The sequence below is a fragment of the Lucilia sericata genome, unplaced genomic scaffold (genome assembly GCF_015586225.1).
Source record: "Lucilia sericata isolate MDLA Ls3-8-SP2 unplaced genomic scaffold, ASM1558622v1 Contig000638F_arrow, whole genome shotgun sequence".
Classification (NCBI taxonomy): Eukaryota; Metazoa; Arthropoda; class Insecta; order Diptera; family Calliphoridae; genus Lucilia; species Lucilia sericata.
The window spans coordinates 61,218-81,516 of NW_023994644.1; the positions used below are offsets into that span (position 1 = coordinate 61,218).

Sequence of the window (20,299 nt, forward strand, 5' to 3'; positions counted from 1 at the left end):
ATAAATATTTATAAGTACAAGTACTTAAACCTTTCATCCCTCTTCAATCACACTTTTGTACTTTGTATCGTGAAATTATGATACATAGTTTAACAAAAATATTACCGGCATTGTATAATGTTGTTCCACAACTTATAAAACAAATAAATATGATACTCTGCTAGTAATACAATGAAAAATATACCATGTGTATATTTAACTTGTTTAATAAATAATTATCGTATATCTGACGATAACACGCAATATTTAATTTACACACTCGATCTCATCAAACAGCTATTTAAAATATTTTCTAAACAAGTTTAATTTTTAATCGATGTGAGGGTATATGATTATTAAACGAATTGAAAACGAATACAATACGATTTAATTCAAATTGTAGTCTCTAGATTTAAAATACTTAAGACCCTACTATAGACTGAATTACAGACTAGGCAATAGACTAGACTATGTATTAAAAACTAGATTATAGACTGGACTATATATAGACTATACCATAGATTAGACTTTAGATATGAATATAGGCTAGACTCTAGGCTGTAGACTAGTATAAAGGCTAAACTATAGACTAGATTCTAGATTTGACTATACGTAGACTATTGACTATATGCTAGACTAGACTATAGACTAGGGTAGATTGTAGAGTACACATTAGACTTGACTATATACTCGACTATATACTTGACTATAGACAAGACTTAGACTAGACTATAGACTAAACTATAGACTAGACTAGACTAGACTAGACTATAGTCTAGACTATAGTCTAGTCTATAGTCTAGTCTATAGTCTAGGTCTATAGTCTAGTCTATAGTCTAGTCTATAGTCTAGTCTTAGTCTAGTCTAGTCTATAGTTAGTCTATAGTCTAGTCTATAGTCTAGTCTATAGTCTAGTCTATAGTCTAGTCTAGTCTAGTCTATAGTCTAGTCTATAGTCTAGTCTATAGTCTAGTCTATAGTCTAGTCTATAGTCTAGTCTATAGTCTAGTCTATAGTCTAGTCTATAGTCTAGTCTATAGTCTAGTCTATAGTCTAGTCTATAGTCTAGTCTATAGTCTAGTCTATAGTCTAGTCTATAGTCTATCTATAGTCTAGTCTATAGTCTAGTCTATAGTCTAGTCTATAGTCTAGTCTATAGTCTAGTCTATAGTCTAGTCTATAGTCTAGTCTATAGTCTAGTCTATAGTCTAGTCTATAGTCTAGTCTATAGTCTAGTCTATAGTCTAGTCTATAGTCTAGTCTATAGTCTAGTCTATAGTCTAGTCTATAGTCTAGTCTATAGTCTAGTCTATAGTCTAGTCTATAGTCTAGTCTATAGTCTAGTCTATAGTCTAGTCTATAGTCTAGTCTATAGTCTAGTCTATAGTCTAGTCTATAGTCTAGTCTATAGTCTAGTCTATAGTCTAGTCTATAGTCTAGTCTATAGTCTAGTCTATAGTCTAGTCTATAGTCTAGTCTATAGTCTAGTCTATAGTCTAGTCTATAGTCTAGTCTATAGTCTAGTCTATAGTATAGTCTATAGTCTAGTCTATAGTCTAGTCTATAGTCTAGTCTATAGTCTAGTCTATAGTCTAGTCTATAGTCTAGTCTATAGTCTAGTCTATAGTCTAGTCTATAGTCTAGTCTATAGTCTAGTCTATAGTCTAGTCTATAGTCTAGTCTATAGTCTAGTCTATAGTCTGTCTATAGTCTAGTCTATAGTCTAGTCTATAGTTAGTCTATAGTCTAGTCTATAGTCTAGTCTATAGTCTAGTCTCTAGTCTAGTCATAGTCTAGTCTATAGTCTAGTCTATAGTCTAGTCTATAGTCTAGTCTATAGTCTAGTCTATAGTCTAGTCTATAGTCTAGTCTATGTCTAGTCTATAGTCTAGTCTATAGTCTAGTCTATAGTCTTAGTCTATAGTCTAGTCTATAGTCTAGTCTATTAGTCTAGTCTATAGTCTAGTCTATAGTCTAGTCTATAGTCTAGTCTATAGTCTAGTCTATAGTCTAGTCTATAGTCTAGTCTATAGTCTAGTCTATAGTCTATTATAGTCTAGTCTATAGTCTAGTCTATAGTCTAGTCTATAGTCTAGTCTATAGTCTAGTCTATAGTCTAGTCTATAGTCTAGTCTATATCTAGTCTATAGTCTAGTCTATAGTCTAGTCTATAGTCTAGTCTATAGTCTAGTCTATAGTCTAGTCTATAGTCTAGTCTATAGTCTAGTCTATAGTCTAGTCTATAGTCTAGTCTATAGTCTAGTCTAAGTCTAGTCTAGTCTAGTCTATAGTCTAGTCTATAGTCTAGTCTATAGTCTAGTCTATAGTCTAGTCTATAGTCTAGTCTATAGTCTAGTCTATAGTCTAGTCTATAGTCTAGTCTATAGTCTAGTCTATAGTCTAGTCTATAGTCTAGTCTATAGTCTAGTCTATAGTCTAGTCTATAGTCTAGTCTATAGTCTAGTCTTAGTCTAGTCTATAGTCTAGTCTATAGTCTAGTCTATAGTCTAGTCTATAGTCTAGTCTATAGTCTAGTCTATAGTCTAGTCTATAGTCTAGTCTATAGTCTAGTCTATAGTCTAGTCTATAGTCTAGTCTATAGTCTAGTCTATAGTCTAGTCTAAAGTCTAGTCTATAGTCTAGTCTATAGTCTAGTCTATAGTCTAGTCTATAGTCTAGTCTATAGTCTAGTCTAGTCTATTAGTCTAGCCTATAGTCTAGTCTATAGTCTAGCCTATAGTCTAGTCTATAGTCTAGTCTATAGTCTAGCCTATTGTCTAGTCTATAGTCTAGTCTATAGACTAGACAATAAATATAAATATTATAAATATTTATATAGACTATAGTCTATAGTCTAGTCTATAGTCTAGTCTATAGTCTAGTCTATAGTATAGTCTATAGTCTAGTCTATAGTCTAGTCTATAGTCTAGTCTATAGTCTAGTCTATAGTCTAGTCTATAGTCTAGTCTATAGTCTAGTCTATTGTCTAGTCTATAGTCTAGTCTATAGTCTAGTCTATAGTCTTGTCTATAGTCTAGTCTATAGTCTAGTCTATAGTCTAGTCTATAGTCTAGTCTATAGTCTAGTCTATAGTCTAGTCTAGACTAGACTATAATCTAGGACTATAGACTAGACTATAATCTAGACTATAGACTAGACAATAGGCTAGACTATAGACTAGACTATAGACTAGACTATAGACTAGACAATAGGCTAGACTATAGACTAGACTATAGACTAGTCTAGACTAGACTATAATCTAGACTATAGACTAGACTATAATCTAGACTATAGACTAGACAATAGGCTAGACTATAGACTAGACTATAGACTAGACTATAGACTAGACAATAGGCTAGACTATAGACTAGACTATAGACTAGACTATAGGCTAGACTATAGACTAGACTATAGGCTAGACTGTAGGCTAGACTATAGACTAGACTATAGGCTAGACTAGTAGAAACTATAGACTAGACTATAGACTAGATAGACTATAGACTAGACTATAGACTAGACTATAGACTAGACTATAGACTAGACTATAGACTAGACTATAGACTAGACTATAGACTAGACTATAGACTAGACTATAGACTAGACTATAGACTAGACTATAGACTAGACTATAGACTAGACTAGACTATAGACTAGACTATAGACTAGACTATAGACTAGACTATAGACTAGACTATAGACTAGACTATAGACTAGACTATAGACTAGACTATAGACTAGACTATAGACTAGACTATAGACTAGACTATAGACTAGACTATAGACTAGACTATAGACTAGACTATAGACTAGACTTAGACTAGACTATAGACTAGATATAGACTAGCTATAGACTAACTATGACTAGACTATAGACTAGACTAGAGCTAGACTATAGACTAGACTATAGACTAGACTATAGACTAGACTATAGGACTAGACTATAGACTAGACTATAGACTAGACTATAGACTAGACTATAGTCTGGACTATAGAATAAACTAAACTAGTCCAGACTATATATTAAACTAAAGTCCATACTATAGACTTAACTATAGTCCATACTATAGACTTAACTATAGTCCAGACTATAGACTTAACTATAGTCCAGACTATAGAATTAACCATAGTCCAGACTATAGACTTAACTATAGTCCAGACTATAGACTTAACTATAGTCCAGACTATAGACTTAACTATAGTCCAGACTATAGACTTAACTATAGTCCAGACTATAGACTTAACTATAGTCCAGACTATAGACTTAACTATAGTCCAGACTATAGACTAATCTCTAGTCCAGACTATAGACTAATCTCTAGACCAGACTATAGACTAAACTATAGTCGAGACTATAGACTAGACTATAGTCCAGACTATAGACTAGACTATAGTCCAGACTATAAACTAAACTGTTGCTCAGACTATAGGCTAAACTATAGTCCAGACTATAAACCAGATTTTATCATAATATTGACATCTTTCCAATTTTGATATTTTTCTCATTTCATACTTATCATCTAAATTTTTTTAGTTTGTTTCGTAGTACTGCTGTAGAATTGTCAAGCCCATTTTTGTTTTTGTTAAAAAATTAGATATGTTTAAATTTTAAACGCTTTTATTTTGTAATTTGTTAATAATTTTCACATGCATTCTGTCATTAAAGCTTTTTTTATCGCAAACATTTTAGAACAATGTATATAATTCTCTCTTTTATATATAAATATCTGTCTAATCAAACTCTCATTACATGAATTCATTACTTTATGTGTTTTTTTGTTTGTCTTTTTTTTTATAAATTTTTTTAGATTTAAAACTAAAACTTTCTACCAGAGTAATAGACCTCTCTCACTCTCTCTAAAAAGAAAGAAAAACTCACAAAATACAACAAATCATTTATCACGGTTGTTGGCCCAAAGGAGTAACAAAACAAACATCAAATCACCTAGAAAAAAATCACCTTAGTCATCATTTTTTTACAACACGACCCAGTGTGCTGCTTGCTAAAACGTTTTTACTCATTAAAGGATAAAATAAACATAATAAGAGAGAGAGTAATCGGGAGTAGTTGCTTATTAGAGTTGCCATACTCTTTAAAACGCTTTTAAACCAGTTGAATTAAACCCAGCTTAACTACAAGTTAAACGCAAGTAAAACTTTTACAAAATGTTTATCGAAGATGATGCACAGTAAGTATTAATAATTGTTTATTAATTTATAATTTATTAAATGTTTTTAGTAGTTTAGCTTTGTAAAAAATATCACATATTTTTATTTGTAACAAAATGTGCTTAAATTTTTATTTATTTATTTATGTTTGTTTTTTTTTTTCAAAATTCATAAAATTTGTTACATAAAAATCATTAAGCTTTTAAAGGATTAAGGCAATTCAGGTGGCGGCGATTAGTTAAGATCATAGAGTTGAGTCGAAACTAGTCTATAGTCTAGATTATAACCTAGACTAAAGACCAGACTATAAACTAGTCTATAGTCCAGACTATAGTCCATATTATACACCAGACTACAGTCCAGACTATAGTCCAGACTATAGACCAGACTATAGTCCAGACTATAGTCCAGACTATAGACCAGACTATAGTCCAGTCTATAGGCCCCGACTATAGTCCAGACTATAGACCCGACTATAGTCCAGACTATAGACCCGACTATAGACCATAGTCCAGACTATAGACCATAGTCCAGACTATAGACTATAGTCCAGACTATAGACCATAGTCCAGACTATAGACTATAGTCCAGACTATAGACTATAGTCCAGACTATAGACTATAGTCCAGACTATAGACTATAGTCCAGACTATAGACTATAGTCCAGACTACAGACTATAGTCCAGATCATCATTAAGCCAGACAATCATTAAACTTTTAAAGGATTAAGGCAATTCAGGTGGCGGAGATTAGTTAAGATCATAGAGTTTAGTCGAACTAGTCTATAGTCTAGACTGTAACCTAGACTAAAGACCAGACTATAGACTAGACTATAGACTAGACTATAGACTAGACTATAGACTAGACTATAGACTAGACTATAGACTAGACTATAGACTAGACTATAGACTAGACTAGGCTAGACTATAGACTAGACTAAGAAGACTAGACTATAGACTAGACTATAGACTAGACTATAGACTAGACTATAGACTAGACTATAATAGACTAGACTATAGACTAGACTATAGACTAGACTATAGACTAGACTATAGACTAGAATATAGACTAGACTATAGACTAGACTATAGACTAGACTATAGACTAGACTATAGACTAGACTATAGACTAGACTATAGACTAGACTATAGACTAGACTATAGACTAGACTATAGACTAGACTATAGACTAGACTATAGAGTAGACTATAGACTAGACTATAGACTAGACTATAGACTAGACTATAGACTAGACTATAGACTAGACTATAGACTAGACTATAGACTAGACTATAGACTAGACTATAGACTAGACTATAGACTAGACTATAGACTAGACTATAGACTAGACTATAGACTAGACTATAGACTAGACTATAGACTAGACTATAGACTAGACTATAGACTAGACTATAGACTAGACTATAGACTAGACTATAGACTAGACTATAGACTAGACTATAGACTAGACTATAGACTAGATTAGACTAGACTATAGACTAGACTATAGACTAGACTATAGACTAGACTATAGACTATACTATGACTAGACTATAGACTAGACTATAGACTAGACTATAGACTAGACTATAGACTAGACTATAGACTAGACTATAGACTAGACTATAGACTAGACTATAGACTAGACTATAGACTAGACTATAGACTAGACTAGACTATAGACTAGACTATAGACTAGACTATACTAGACTATAGACTAGACTATAGACTAGACTATAGACTAGACTATAGACTAGACTATAGACTAGACTGTAGACTAGACTAGACTAGACTATAGACTAGACTATAGACTAGACTATAGACTAGACTATAGACTAGACTATAGACTAGACTATAGACTAGACTATAGACTAGACTATAGACTAGACTATAGACTAGACTATAGACTAGACTATAGACTAGACTATAGACTAGACTATAGACTAGACTATAGACTAGACTATAGACTAGACTATAGACTAGACTATAGACTAGACTATAGACTAGACTATAGACTAGACTATAGACTAGACTATAGACTAGACTATAGACTAGACTATAGACTAGACTATAGACTAGACTATAGACTAGACTATAGACTAGACTATAGACTAGACTATAGACTAGACTATAGACTAGACTATAGACTAGACTATAGACTAGACTATAGACTAGACTATAGACTAGACTATAGACTAGACTATAGACTAGACTATAGACTAGACTATAGACTAGACTAGACTAGACTATAGACTAGACTATAGACTAGACTATAGACTAGACTATAGACTAGACTATAGACTAGACTATAGACTAGACTATAGACTAGACTATAGACTAGACTATAGACTAGACTATAGACTAGACTATAGACTAGACTATAGACTAGACTATAGACTAGACTATAGACTAGACTATAGACTAGACTATAGACTAGACTATAGACTAGACTATAGACTAGACTATAGACTAGACTATAGACTAGACTATAGACTAGACTATAGACTAGACTATATATTAGACTTAGACTAGACTATAGACTAGTATAGACTAGACTATAGACTAGACTATAGACTAGACTATAGAATAGACTATAGACTAGACTATAGACTAGACTATAGACTAGACTATAGACTAGACTATAGACTAGACTATAGACTAGACCATAGACTAGACTATAGACTAGACTATAGACTAGACTATAGACTAGACTATAGACTAGACTATAGACTAGACTATAGACTAGACTATAGACTAGACTATAGACTAGACTATAGACTAGACTATAGACTAGACTATAGACTAGACTATAGACTAGACTATAGACTAGACTATAGACTAGACTATAGACTAGACTATAGACTACTATAGACTAGACTATAGACTAGACTATAGACTAGACTATAGACTAGACTATAGACTAGACTATAGACTAGACTATAGACTAGACTATAGACTAGACTATAGACTAGACTATAGACTAGACTATAGACTAGACTATAGACTAGACTATAGACTAGACTATAGACTAGACTAGACTAGACTATAGACTAGACTATAGACTAGACTATAGACTAGACTATAGACTAGACTATAGACTAGACTATAGACTAGACTATAGACTAGACTATAGACTAGACTATAGACTAGACTATAGACTAGACTATAGACTAGACTATAGACTAGACTATAGACTAGACTATAGACTAGACTATAGACTAGACTATAGACTAGACTATAGACTAGACTATAGACTAGACTATAGACTAGACTATAGACTAGACTATAGACTAGACTATAGACTAGACTATAGACTAGACTATAGACTAGACTATAGACTAGAGACTAGACTATAGACTAGACTATAGACTAGACTATAGACTAGACTATAGACTAGACTATAGACTAGACTATAGACAGACTATAGTCCTGACTATAGACAGACTATAGTCCTGACTATAGACAGACTATAGTCCTGACTATAGACAGACTATAGTCCTGACTATAGACTAGACTATAGTCCAGACTATATACCAGACTATAGTCCAGACTATAGATCAGACTATAGACCAGACTATAGACCAGACTATAGACAAGACTATAGACCAGACTATAGTCCAGACTTTAGTCCAGACTATAGTCCAGACTATGGTCCAGAAATAACTAATGTGAACTTTTTAATTAAATTGCTTTTGGATTTCAGTCTGGTCTATACTCCAGACTATAGACCAGACTATAGTCCAGACTATAGACCAGACTATAGTCCAGACTATAGTCCAGACTATAGTCCAGATTGTAGTCCAGACTATAGTCCAGACTATAGTCCAGACTATAGACCAGACTGAAGTCCAAAAGCAATTTAATTAAAAAGTTCACATAGTTATTATAGCCGCAATTTCATTGTAATCTTTTAAATTATAAAACAAATAATTTTTTGTTGTAAAACTATCGTGTTTGTTTTTCTCACAACACGCCAATAACAATTTAACGTTTTAATAATATTAATCACGAAATTGTTTACATTTGCTTTTTTTAACTAAAAAACACACAATTTTCAAAATTTTACGGAGTCCAAGTCCAAAGTTCATCACATAGTTTCTGCGTAAATTAACTAGAAAAATCATGACAAACATCACAATATAAAAACCGTCCATTATCGGTTGGGTACTCGTAAAACAACTTCAAAAGAATTCAAAATTTCATAAAACATTTCAAACAAAATTTTAACAGAAAAGTGATCAATAACACATGAGCTGGTTGAGTGTTTTCAATGCATCGCATGTTTTAAAAATTTAAAGAAATTATCTTTAAAACAAGTGTATAATAATAAAATAAAAAAATGATTATATATGTGGAACTCTACATGACAACCTATCAAATATGACAAATCTTTAATAAATTTCTTTTTATTTTTTGCGAAAAAAATCTCAGTTTTCTATCAATAAAGTTTAAGGTTTTTATTAAAATAAAAATAATTTTTTTTATAAAAAATACAATGGGGGGAAATTTTTTTTTTGATAATGTGAGCCAAGCGCAATGTTATAATTAAATATTCCAATAAAAATGTTAGCATTTTATTATTATTATATTTTTTCATTTCCATAATTATTTTAAGTGATAATAAACTTGTTTTAACTGGGGGTCCTATAAAAAGTTTCCAGCGATTAATATAATATTATTTGACAAATTAAATGATCATTGTATAAAATTATTTTAAGAGATTTTAACAAAACTTCTATAAAGTCTATAGTCCAGACTATAGTCGAGGCTATAGACCAGGCTATAGTCGAGTGTATAGACCAGACTATAGTCGTGTCTATAGACCAGACTATAGTCGAGTCTATAGACCAGACTATAGTCGAGTCTATAGACCAGACTATAGTAGAGTCTATAGTCCAGACTATAGTCGAGTCTATAGACCAGACTATAGTCGAGTCTATAGTCCAGACTATATTCGAGTCTATAGACCAGACTATTGTCGAGTCTATAGACCAGACTATAGTCGAGTCTATAGACCAGACTAGTCGAGTCTATAGACCAGACTGTAGTCGAGTCTATAGAAAGACTATAGTCGAGTCTATAGACCAGACTATAGTCGAGTCTATAGACCAGACTATAGTCGAGTCTATAGACCAGACTATAGTCGAGTCTATAGACCAGACTATAGTCGAGTCTATAGACCAGACTATAGTCGAGTCTATAGACCAGACTATAGTCGAGTCTATAGACCAGACTATAGTCGAGTCTATAGACCAGACTATAGTCGAGTCTATAGACCAGACTATAGTCGAGTCTATAGCCAGACATAGTCGAGTCTATTAGACCAGACTATAGTCGAGTCTATAGACCAGACTATAGTCGAGTCTATAGACCAGACTATAGTCGAGTCTATAGACCAGACTATAGTCGAGTCTATAGACCAGGACTATAGTCGAGTCTATAGACCAGACTATAGTCGAGTCTATAGACCAGACTAGTCGAGTCTATAGACCAGACTATAGTCGAGTCTATAGACCAGACTATAGGAGTAGACCAGACTATAGTCGAGTCTATAGACTAGACTATAGTCGAGTCTATAGACCAGACTACGTCGAGTCTATAGACCAGACTATAGTCGAGTCTATAGACCAGGACTATAGTCGAGTCTATAGACTAGACTATAGTCGAGTCTATAGACTAGACTATAGTCGAGTCTATTAGACCAGACTATAGTCGAGTCTATAGACCAGACTATAGTCGAGTCTATAGACCAGACTATAGTCCAGGCTGTAGTCCAGACTATAGTCAAGTCTATAGTCCAAGACTATAGTCAAGTCTATAGTCCAGACTATAGTCGAGTCTATAGTCCAGTCTATAGTCCAGACTATAGTCGAGTCTATAGTCCAGACTATAGTCGAGTCTATAGTCCACACTATAGTCGAGTCTATTGTCCAGCCTATAGTCGAGTCTAGTGTCCAGACTATAGACTAGACTATTGTCCAGACTATAGACTAGACTATAGTCCAGACTATAGACTAGACTATAGTCCAGACTATAGACTAGACTATAGTCCAGACTATAGACTAGACTATAGTCCAGACTATAGACTAGACTATAGTCCAGACTATAGACTAGACTATAGTCCAGACTATAGACTAGACTATAGTCCAGACTATAGACTAGACTATAGTCCAGACTATAGACTAGACTATAGTCCAGACTATAGACTAGATGATAGTTCAGACTATAGAGTAGATGATAGTCCAGACTATAGAGTAGATGATAGTCCAGACTATAGACTAGACTATAGTCCAGACTATAGACTAGACTATATCCAGACTATAGACTAGACTATAGTCCAGACTATAGACTAGACTATAGTCCAGACTATAGACTAGACTATAGTCCAGACTATAGAATAGACTATAGTCCAGACTATAGAATAGACTATAGTCCAGACTATAGAATAGACTATAGCCCAGACTATAGACAAGACTATAGTCCAGACTATAGACTAGACTATAGTCCAGACTATAGACTATAGTCCAGACTATAGACTAGACTATAGTCCAGACTATAGACTAGACTATAGTCCAGACTATATACTAGACTATAGTCCAGACTATAGCTAGACTATAGTCCAGACTATAGACTAGACTATAGTCCAGACTATAGACTAAACTATAGTCCAGACTATAGACTAGACTATAGTCCAGACTATAGACTAGACTATAGTCCAGACGATAGACTAGACTATAGCCCCAGACTATAGACTAGACTATAGTCCAGACTATAGACTAGACTATAGTCCAGACTATAGACTATAGTCCAGACTATAGACTAGACTATAGTCCAGACTATAGACTAGACCTATAGTCCAGACTATAGACTATAGTCCAGACTATAGACTAGACTATAGTCCAGACTATAGACTAGACTATAGTCCAGACTATAGACTAGACTATAGTCCAGACTATAGACTAAACTATAGTCCAGACTATAGACTAAACTATAGTCCAGATTATAGACTAAACTATAGTCCAGATTATAGACTAAACTATAGTCCAGACTATAGACTACTATATTTTTTTTTCAAATTGTATTTTAAAATCTATTTTGACCTACTTTTACTATTATAAACTGATTTCTTAACATTTTTATGACATTTTGACATTTGAAATAAAAAATGTTTTGACATAAAACCTTAAACAGTTAAAGTACAAAGTTAAAAGGTCTTAATAAAAGTGCATGTTTTGAAATCTTTTGGAATAAAAAAAAAAAAAAACGCAAAAAATTATAAAATAAATCATCTCATTTTGAACAAAGTTCATTCATAATACAAAAACTAAATGTAGTTGGTACTCATAACATTATCACTAGTATAATTACAATAAAAATTAATTAGCAAGTATTTAAAAAAAAGTTGTAAATCACAAAAAATTTAAATTCGCTCCCATTAAATGAGAGCTAAAAACACGCTCATTTTTCAAATTGTCAACAAATATTGAAAAACAATAAAAATTACATTTAAAATTTCTGTGAATTTTTAATCATTTATTTTTGTTTTTTTCGCTGTGACTGATAAGAAAATCATTTTATTATGACGATTATTTTACAACAAAAGTTTTATTTGAAGTGAACATATTATCTTTTGTTCACATTTCTCACACACACTCTCTCTCTATATCACGTTATCTACTGTAATCTTTTAAATTGATTTGATTTTCTACACTTTACTCTCAAAAGTTCTAAAAAAAATATGAGTAATTTAGATTAAAAAAGTTTTAAAATAAAATGTTTTAACAAATTTTAAATTGTTTAAACAGTTATTTTTTAGTAGTGTTTTGTTAAGGGTTTAAGTAACAGGTGAATAGAAAATAAATCAAAATCAGACAATTGGAAATATTTATAATTTTTTCAACTAATTATAGTGTTGTAATAGTTTTTAAAATAAATTATAGTTTTAAAAAGATTTCAACAATATTTTATAATTAATTATTTTATTTGTTTAAATTTGTTATTAATTTTTTTTCTTTAAATTTAAACTATTTTATTAAACAATTTTCTTTTCTCTTCTAGAATGGAAAGCTTCTGGATACAGAGCGCTATTGGGGCCATTAAGGCCATTGCATTTGTCTGTGATATAATCACTTTACCGGTATATTTGGTTTTACAAAGACCCTGGAAACGAAGACAAGAATCTAAACGTGTTAAGGTTAGTATGCAGTTTGTTTTCTTATATAAATTAAAATTTAATTAAAATGAGAAAATTCACTTTCTTTTATAACGCAAGTAAACAGTATCGAAAAATAGTTTTTGACTCATATTTCTTACGATTAGAAAGAAAGGGAAATATATTTAAAAAAAAAGACTAAAGACACGTTTTTAATAATTTCTTAAGAATTTAAAAAAAAAAATATGCATAAAACATATATTGTGCAATATTTTTTTTATTAATTATTCATTATAAAGTTAAATGGAAATTACGCTAAATATAATTTTGATAATCATTGCGTTAATTAAAAAAATAATATAAAGAAAATTGTGTGTCAATTTTATATCAGTTCGAATCTAGTCCACTTATAGTTCAGTTGTAGTAGAGTTGTAGTTCAGTTCTAGTTAAGTTCTAGTTGAGTTCTAGTTGAGTTCTAGTTGAGTTCTTGTTGAGTTCTAGTTGAGTTCTAGTTGAGTTCTAGTTGAGTTCTAGTTGAGTTCTAGTTGAGTTCTAGTTGAGTTCTAGTTGAGTTCTAGTTGAGTTCTAGTTGAGTTCTAGTTGAGTTCTAGTTGAGTTCTAGTTGAGTTCTACTTGAGTTCTAGTTGAGTTCTAGTTGAGTTCTAGTTGAGTTCTTGTTGAGTTCTTGTTGAGTTCTAGTTGAGTTCTAGTTGAGTTCTAGTTGAGTTCTAGTTGAGTTCTAGTTGAGTTCTTGTTGAGTTCTAATTGAGTTCTAGTTGAGTTCTAGTTGAGTTCTAGTTGAGTTCTAGTTGAGTTCTAGTTGAGTTCTAGTTGAGTTCTAGTTGAGTTCTAGTTGAGTTTCTAGTTGAGTTCTAGTTGAGTTCATTGAGTTTGAGTTCTAGTCGAGTTCTAGTCGAGTTCTAGTTGAGTTCTAGTTGAGTTCTATTAAGTTCTAGTTGAGTTCTAGTTATGTTCTAGTTCTGTTTCTAGTTCTGTCTAGTTCTGTTCGAGTTCTGTTCTAGTTCTTTCTAATTCTGTTCTAATTCTGTTCTAGTTCTGTTCTAATTCGTTCTAGTTCTGTTCTAGTTCTTTTCTAGTTCTGTTCTAGTTCTGTTCTAGTTCGTTTCTAGTTCTGTTCTAGTTCTGTTCTAGTTCTGTTCTAGTTCTGTTCTAGTTCTGTTCTAGTTCTGTTCTAGTTCTGTTCTAGTTTCTGTTCTAGTTCTGTTCTAATTCTGTTCTAGTTCTGTTCTAGTTCTGTTCTAGTTCTGTTCTTGTTCTGTTCTAGTTCTGTTCTAGTCTGTTCTAGTTCTGTTCTAGTTCTGTTCTAGTTCTGTTCTAGTTCTGTTCTAGTTCTGTTCTAGTTCTGTTCTAGTTCTGTTCTAGTTCTGTTCTAGTTCTGTTCTAGTTCTGTTCTAGTTCTGTTCTAGTTCTGTTCTAGTTCTGTTCTAGTTCTGTTCTAGTTCTGTTCTAGTTCTGTTCTAGTTCTGTTCTGTTCTGTTCTGTTCTGTTCTGTTCTGTTCTGTTCTGTTCTGTTCTAGTTCTGTTCTGTTCTAGTTCTGTTCTGTTCTAGTTCTGTTCTAGTTCTGTTCTAGTTCTGTTCTAGTTCTGTTCTAGTTCTGTTCTAGTTCTGTTCTAGTTCTGTTCTAGTTCTGTTCTAGTTCTGTTCTAGTTCTGTTCTAGTTCTGTTCTAGTTCTGTTCTAGTTCTGTTCTAGTTCTGTTCTAGTTCTGTTCTAGTTCTGTTCTAGTTCTGTTCTAGTTCTGTTCTAGTTCTGTTCTAGTTCTGTTCTAGTTCTGTTCTAGTTCCTGTTCTAGTTCTGTTCTAGTTCTGTTCTAGTTCTGTTCTAGTTCTGTTCTAGTTCTGTTCTAGTTCTGTTCTAGTTCTGTTCTAGTTCTGTTCTAGTTCTGTTCTAGTTCTGTTCTAGTTCTGTTCTAGTTCTGTTCTAGTTCTGTTCTAGTTCTGTTCTAGTGTCTGTTCTAGTTCTGTTCTAGTTCTGTTCTAGTTCTGTTCTAGTTCTGTTCTAGTTCTGTTCTAGTTCTGTTCTAGTTCTGTTCTAGTTCTGTTCTAGTTCTGTTCTAGTTCTGTTCTAGTCTGTTCTAGTTCTGTTCTAGTTCTGTTCTAGTTCTGTTCTAGTTCTGTTCTAGTTCTGTTCTAGTTCTGTTTCTAGTTCTGTTCTAGTTCTGTTCTAGTTCTGTTCTATTTCTGTTCTAGTTCTGTTTCTAGTTCTGTTCTAGTTTCTGTTTCTAGTTCTGTTCTAGTTCTGTTCTAGTTCTGTTCTAGTTCTGTTCTAGTGCTGTTCTAGTTCTGTTCTAGTCTGTTCTAGTTCTGTTCTAGTTCTGTTCTAGTTCTGTTCTAGTTCTGTTCTAGTTCTGTTCTAGTTCTGTTCTAGTTCTGTTCTAGTTCTGTTCTAGTTCTGTTCTAGTTCTGTTCTAGTTCTGTTCTAGTTCTGTTCTAGTTCTGTTCTAGTTCTGTTCTAGTTCTGTTCTAGTTCTGTTCTAGTTCTGTTCTAGTTCTGTTCTAGTTCTGTTCTAGTTCTGTTCTAGTTCTGTTCTAGTTCTGTTCTAGTTCTGTTCTAGTTCTGTTCTAGTTCTGTTCTAGTTCTGTTCTAGTTCTGTTCTAGTTCTGTTCTAGTTCTGTTCTAGTTCTGTTCTAGTTCTAGTTCTGTTCTAGTTCTGTTCTAGTTCTGTTCTAGTTCTGTTCTAGTTCTGTTCTAGTTCTGTTCTAGTTCTGTTCTAGTCTGTTCTAGTTCTGTTCTAGTTCTGTTCTAGTTCTGTTCTAGTTCTGTTCTAGTTCTGTTCTAGTTCTGTTCTAGTTCTGTTCTAGTTCTGTTCTAGTTCTGTTCTAGTTCTGTTCTAGTTCTGTTCTAGTTCTGTTCTAGTTCTGTCTAGTTCTGTTCTAGTTCTGTTCTAGTTCTGTTCTAGTTCTGTTCTAGTTCTGTTCTAGTTCTGTTCTAGTTCTGTTCTAGTTCGGTTCTAGTTCGTTCTAGTTCTATTCTAGTTCTGTTCTAGTTCTGTTCTAGTTCTGTTCTAGTTCTGTTCTAGTTTCTGTTCTAGTTTCTGTTCTAGTTCTGTTCTAGTTCTGTTCTAGTTCTGTTCTAGTTCTGTTCTAGTTCTGTTCTAGTTCTGTTCCTAGCTCTGTTCTAGTTCTGTTCTAGTTCTGTTCTAGTTCTGTTCTAGTTCTGTTCTAGTTCTTTTCTAGTTCTGTTCTAGTTCTGTTCTAGTTCTGTTCTAGTTCTGTTCTAGTTCTGTTCTAGTTCTGTTCTAGTTCTGTTCTAGTTCTGTTCTAGTTCTAGTTCTGTTCTAGTTCTGTTCTAGTTCTGTTCTAGTTCTGTTCCAGTTCTGTTCCAGTTCTGTTTCTAGTTCTGTTCTAGTGCTCTTCTAGTTCTGTTCTAGTTATGAATCGGATCTAGTTATTCCTATCCATGGCTCGTCAGTTTTATTATTATTTTATAGTTACAAACAAGGTGACATTTTTAAATTTCTCGACATATTGTTTATTAAAATAGAAAAATGTTATCTGTTGTGTAAGCTAAATGAGTTTACTAGGTCTCTCTCTGTTTACATTGTTCAGATAATAAATTCGTTTTATTTTGATGTTCATTTTAACCAAAACTATTTGAAACTGTTATTCTTCCAATTTACCTCTAATAAACTCTTGTAGTTAGCTCTAAACACAACTCTTTGCTACCACTAATCTTTGCTAGCCGAAAGGTTTGGAAGTCGTATAGTAATAGTCAGAAGTGAGAGAGCTGTTACTTTCTCCCTGATTTCTCAACTGAATTCAAATAGCGGGGAAATTACAAAATTAAATTTTTAATTATAATTTTGTATTTAATCTTCTCTAAGTAGGTGTGATATTTATTTTTATAATGTTTTCTCTATACACATTTAACGAAATATGTCGTACAGTGTAAAATTATTTTGCTTTTAATATTTACAACAAATAATTAGCGTGAAAACATGTTAAGTACTTAATTTGTTCTGTCAATATCTTTCGTACATATCTAACATATCGATAATTTTCAAATTAAATAGTTTGGGTCAATAAAAAAAATATTGATAATGAAGAAAAAAAATTGTAATTGAAGGTTTTTTGTGGGTTGTGTTTTCTTAATAATATAGTAGAAGAATTGTAAACACGATAAACATATGATTACAAAATCAATGTTGTTTTGAAATATAATTTCTTATAAAAATTTAATAAAATTTGAAACTTTATTACTTTCTAAATTGACTTATTTGTCCAAAAATTTCCTTACCTACTTCAAAAAATTTATATTTAGCCAAGGTCTTTATTTATTTTTGTCACCAACTTGCGATCGTGTGATTCTAATAATCAAAACTTCTTATCAATTGCATTTTTTTTGTGTTTCTAAAAATTCAATTTTATTATTATGCGTACATTTGTGTATAAGAAATTTGACAATTTGGGAAAAACACATGCTTGTCCGATAAAGTTTTATTGGAAAAATATGTTGTTTTCTTTGAAATGAAATAAAGATTAAATTTCTTAGATAAAAATATACATGATGCCATAAGTGTTATTTGTGGACAATTAGGAACTCTTTCTGAAATGATTATAATGAAAAAAGTACTCAATAAATCTAAGCTCAATTCGGTATCAATTCTGAATCAGTTTTAGTTCTGTTCTAGTTCTGTTCTAGTTCAGTTCTAGTTCAGTTCTAGTTCAGTTCTAGTTCAGTTCTAGTTCAGTTCTAGTTCAGTTCTAGTTCAGTTCTATTTCAGTTCTATTTCAGTTCTAGTTTAGTTCGAGTTCAGTTCGAGTTCAGTTCTAGTTCAGTTCTAGTTCAGTTCTAGTTCTTTTCTAGTTCCCTTCTAGTTCCGTTCTATTTCTGTTATATTTCAGTTCTATTTCAGTTCTAGTTCAGTTCTAGTTCAGTTCTAGTTCAGTTCTAGTTGAGTTCTAGTTGAGTTCTAGTTGAGTTCTAGTTCAGTTCTAGTTCAGTTCTAGTTGAGTTCTAGTTCAGTTCTAGTTCAGTTCTAGTTCAGTTCTAGTTCAGTTCTAGTTCAGTTCTAGTTTAGTTCTAGTTCAGTTCTAGTTCAGTTCTAGTTCTGTTCTGTTCTAGTTCTGTTCTAGTTCTGTTTTAGTTCTGTTTTAGTTCGTTCTAGTTCTGTTCTAGTTCTGTTCTAGTTCTGTTCTAGTTCTGTTCTAGTTCTGTTCTAGTTCTGTTCTAGTTCTGTTCTAGTTCTGTTCTAGTTCTGTTCTAGTTCTGTTCTAGTTCTGTTCTAGTTCTGTTCTAGTTCTGTTCTAGTTCTGTTCTAGTTCTGTTCTAGTTCTGTTTCTAGTTCTGTTCTAGTTCTGTTCTAGTTTCTAGTTCTGTTCTAGTTCTGTTCTAGTTCTGTTCTAGTTCTGTTCTAGTTCTGTTCTAGTTCTGTTCTAGTTCTGTTTTAGTTCTGTTCTAGTTCTGTTCTGTTCTGTTCTAGTTCTGTTCTAGTTCTGTTCTAGTTCTGTTCTAGTTCTGTTCTAGTTCTGTTCTAGTTCTAGTTCTGTTCTAGTTCTGTTCTAGTTCTGTTCTAGTTCTGTTCTAGTTCTGTTCTAGTTCTGTTCTAGTTCTGTTCTAGTTCTGTTCTAGTTCTGTTCTAATTCTGTTCTAGTTCTGTTCTAGTTCTGTTCTAGTTCTGTTCTAGTTCTGTTCTAGTTCTGTTCTAGTTCTGTTCTAGTTCTGTTCTAGTTCTGTTCTAGTTCTGTTCTAGTTCTGTTCTAGTTCTGTTCTAGTTCTGTTCTAGTTCTGTTCTAGTTCTGTTCTAGTTCTGTTCTGTTTCTAGTTCTGTTCTGTTCTGTTCTGTTCTGTTCTGTTCTAGTTCTGTTTTTTCTGTTCTGTTTCTAGTTCTGTTCTAGTTCTGTTCTAGTTCTGTTCTTGTTTCTGTTCTAGTTCTGTTCTAGTTCTGTTCTAGTTCTGTTCTAGTTCTGTTCTAAGTTCTGTTCTAGTTCTGTTCTAGTTCTGTTCTAGTTCTGTTCTAGTTCTGTTCTAGTTCTGTGTCTAGTTCTGTTCTAGTTCTGTTCTAGTTCTGTTCTAGTTCTGTTCTAGTTCTGTTCTAGTTCTGTTCTAGTTCTGTTCTAGTTCTGTTCTAGTTCTGTTCTAGTTCTGTTCTAGTTCTCTGTTCTAGTTCTGTTCTAGTTCTGTTCTAGTTCTGTTCTAAGTTCTGTTCTAGTTCTGTTCTAGTTCTGTTCTAGTTCTGTTCTAGTTCTGTCTAGTTCTGTTCTAGTTCTGTTCTAGTTCTGTTCTAGTTCTGTTCTAGTCTGTTCTAGTTCTGTTCTAGTTCTAATTCTGTTCTAGTTCTAGTTATGTTCTAGTTCTAGTTCAGTTCTAGTTCAGTTCTAGTTCAGTTCTAGTTCAGTTCTATTCATGTTCTAGTTCTGTTCTAGTTCTGTTCTAGTTCTGTTCTAAGTTCGTTCTAGTTCTGTTCTAGTTCTGTTCTAGTTCTGTTCTAGTTCTGTTCTAGTTCAGTTCTAGTTCTGTTCTAGTTCTGTTCTAGTTCTGTTCTAGTTCTGTTCTAGTTCTGTTCTAGTTCTGTTCTAGTTCTGTTCTAGTCATGTTCTAGTTATGTTCTAGTTCTGTTCTAGTTCTGTTCTAGTTCTGTTCTAGTTCTGTTCTAGTTCTGTTCTAGTCATGTTCTAGTTATGTTCTAGTTCTGTTCTAGTTCTGTTCTAGTTCTGTTCTAGTTCTGTTCTAGTTCTGTTCTAGTTCTGTTCTAGTTCTATTCTAGTTCTGTTCTAGTTCTGTTCTAGTTCTGTTCTAGTTCTGTTCTAGTTCTGTTCTAGTTCTGTTCTAGTTCTGTCTAGTCATGTTCTAGTTATGTTCTAGTTCTGTTCTAGTTCTGTTCTAGTTCTGTTCTAGTCATGTTCTAGTTATGTTCTAGTTCTGTTCTAGTTCTGTTCTAGTTCTAGTTCTGTTCTAGTTCTGTTCTAGTTCTGTTCTAGTTCTGTTCTAGTTCTGTTCTAGTTCTGTTCTAGTTCTGTTCTAGTTCTGTTCTAGTTCTGTT

At 32.6% G+C, this 20,299-nt stretch overlaps 1 protein-coding gene across 1 annotated transcript in view; it reads left to right on the forward strand.

Moving 5' to 3' along the window:
- The window catches only part of LOC119606935 (long-chain-fatty-acid--CoA ligase 4), a 52,703-nt gene that overhangs the window by 23,206 nt on the left and 9,198 nt on the right, over nucleotides 1–20,299 (forward strand). The window contains 2 exon segments of the mRNA XM_037960608.1: nucleotides 4,785–5,165; nucleotides 13,203–13,338. Of these exon segments, the coding sequence (XP_037816536.1) occupies nucleotides 5,143–5,165; nucleotides 13,203–13,338 (159 nt within the window). The 5' untranslated portion in view covers nucleotides 4,785–5,142.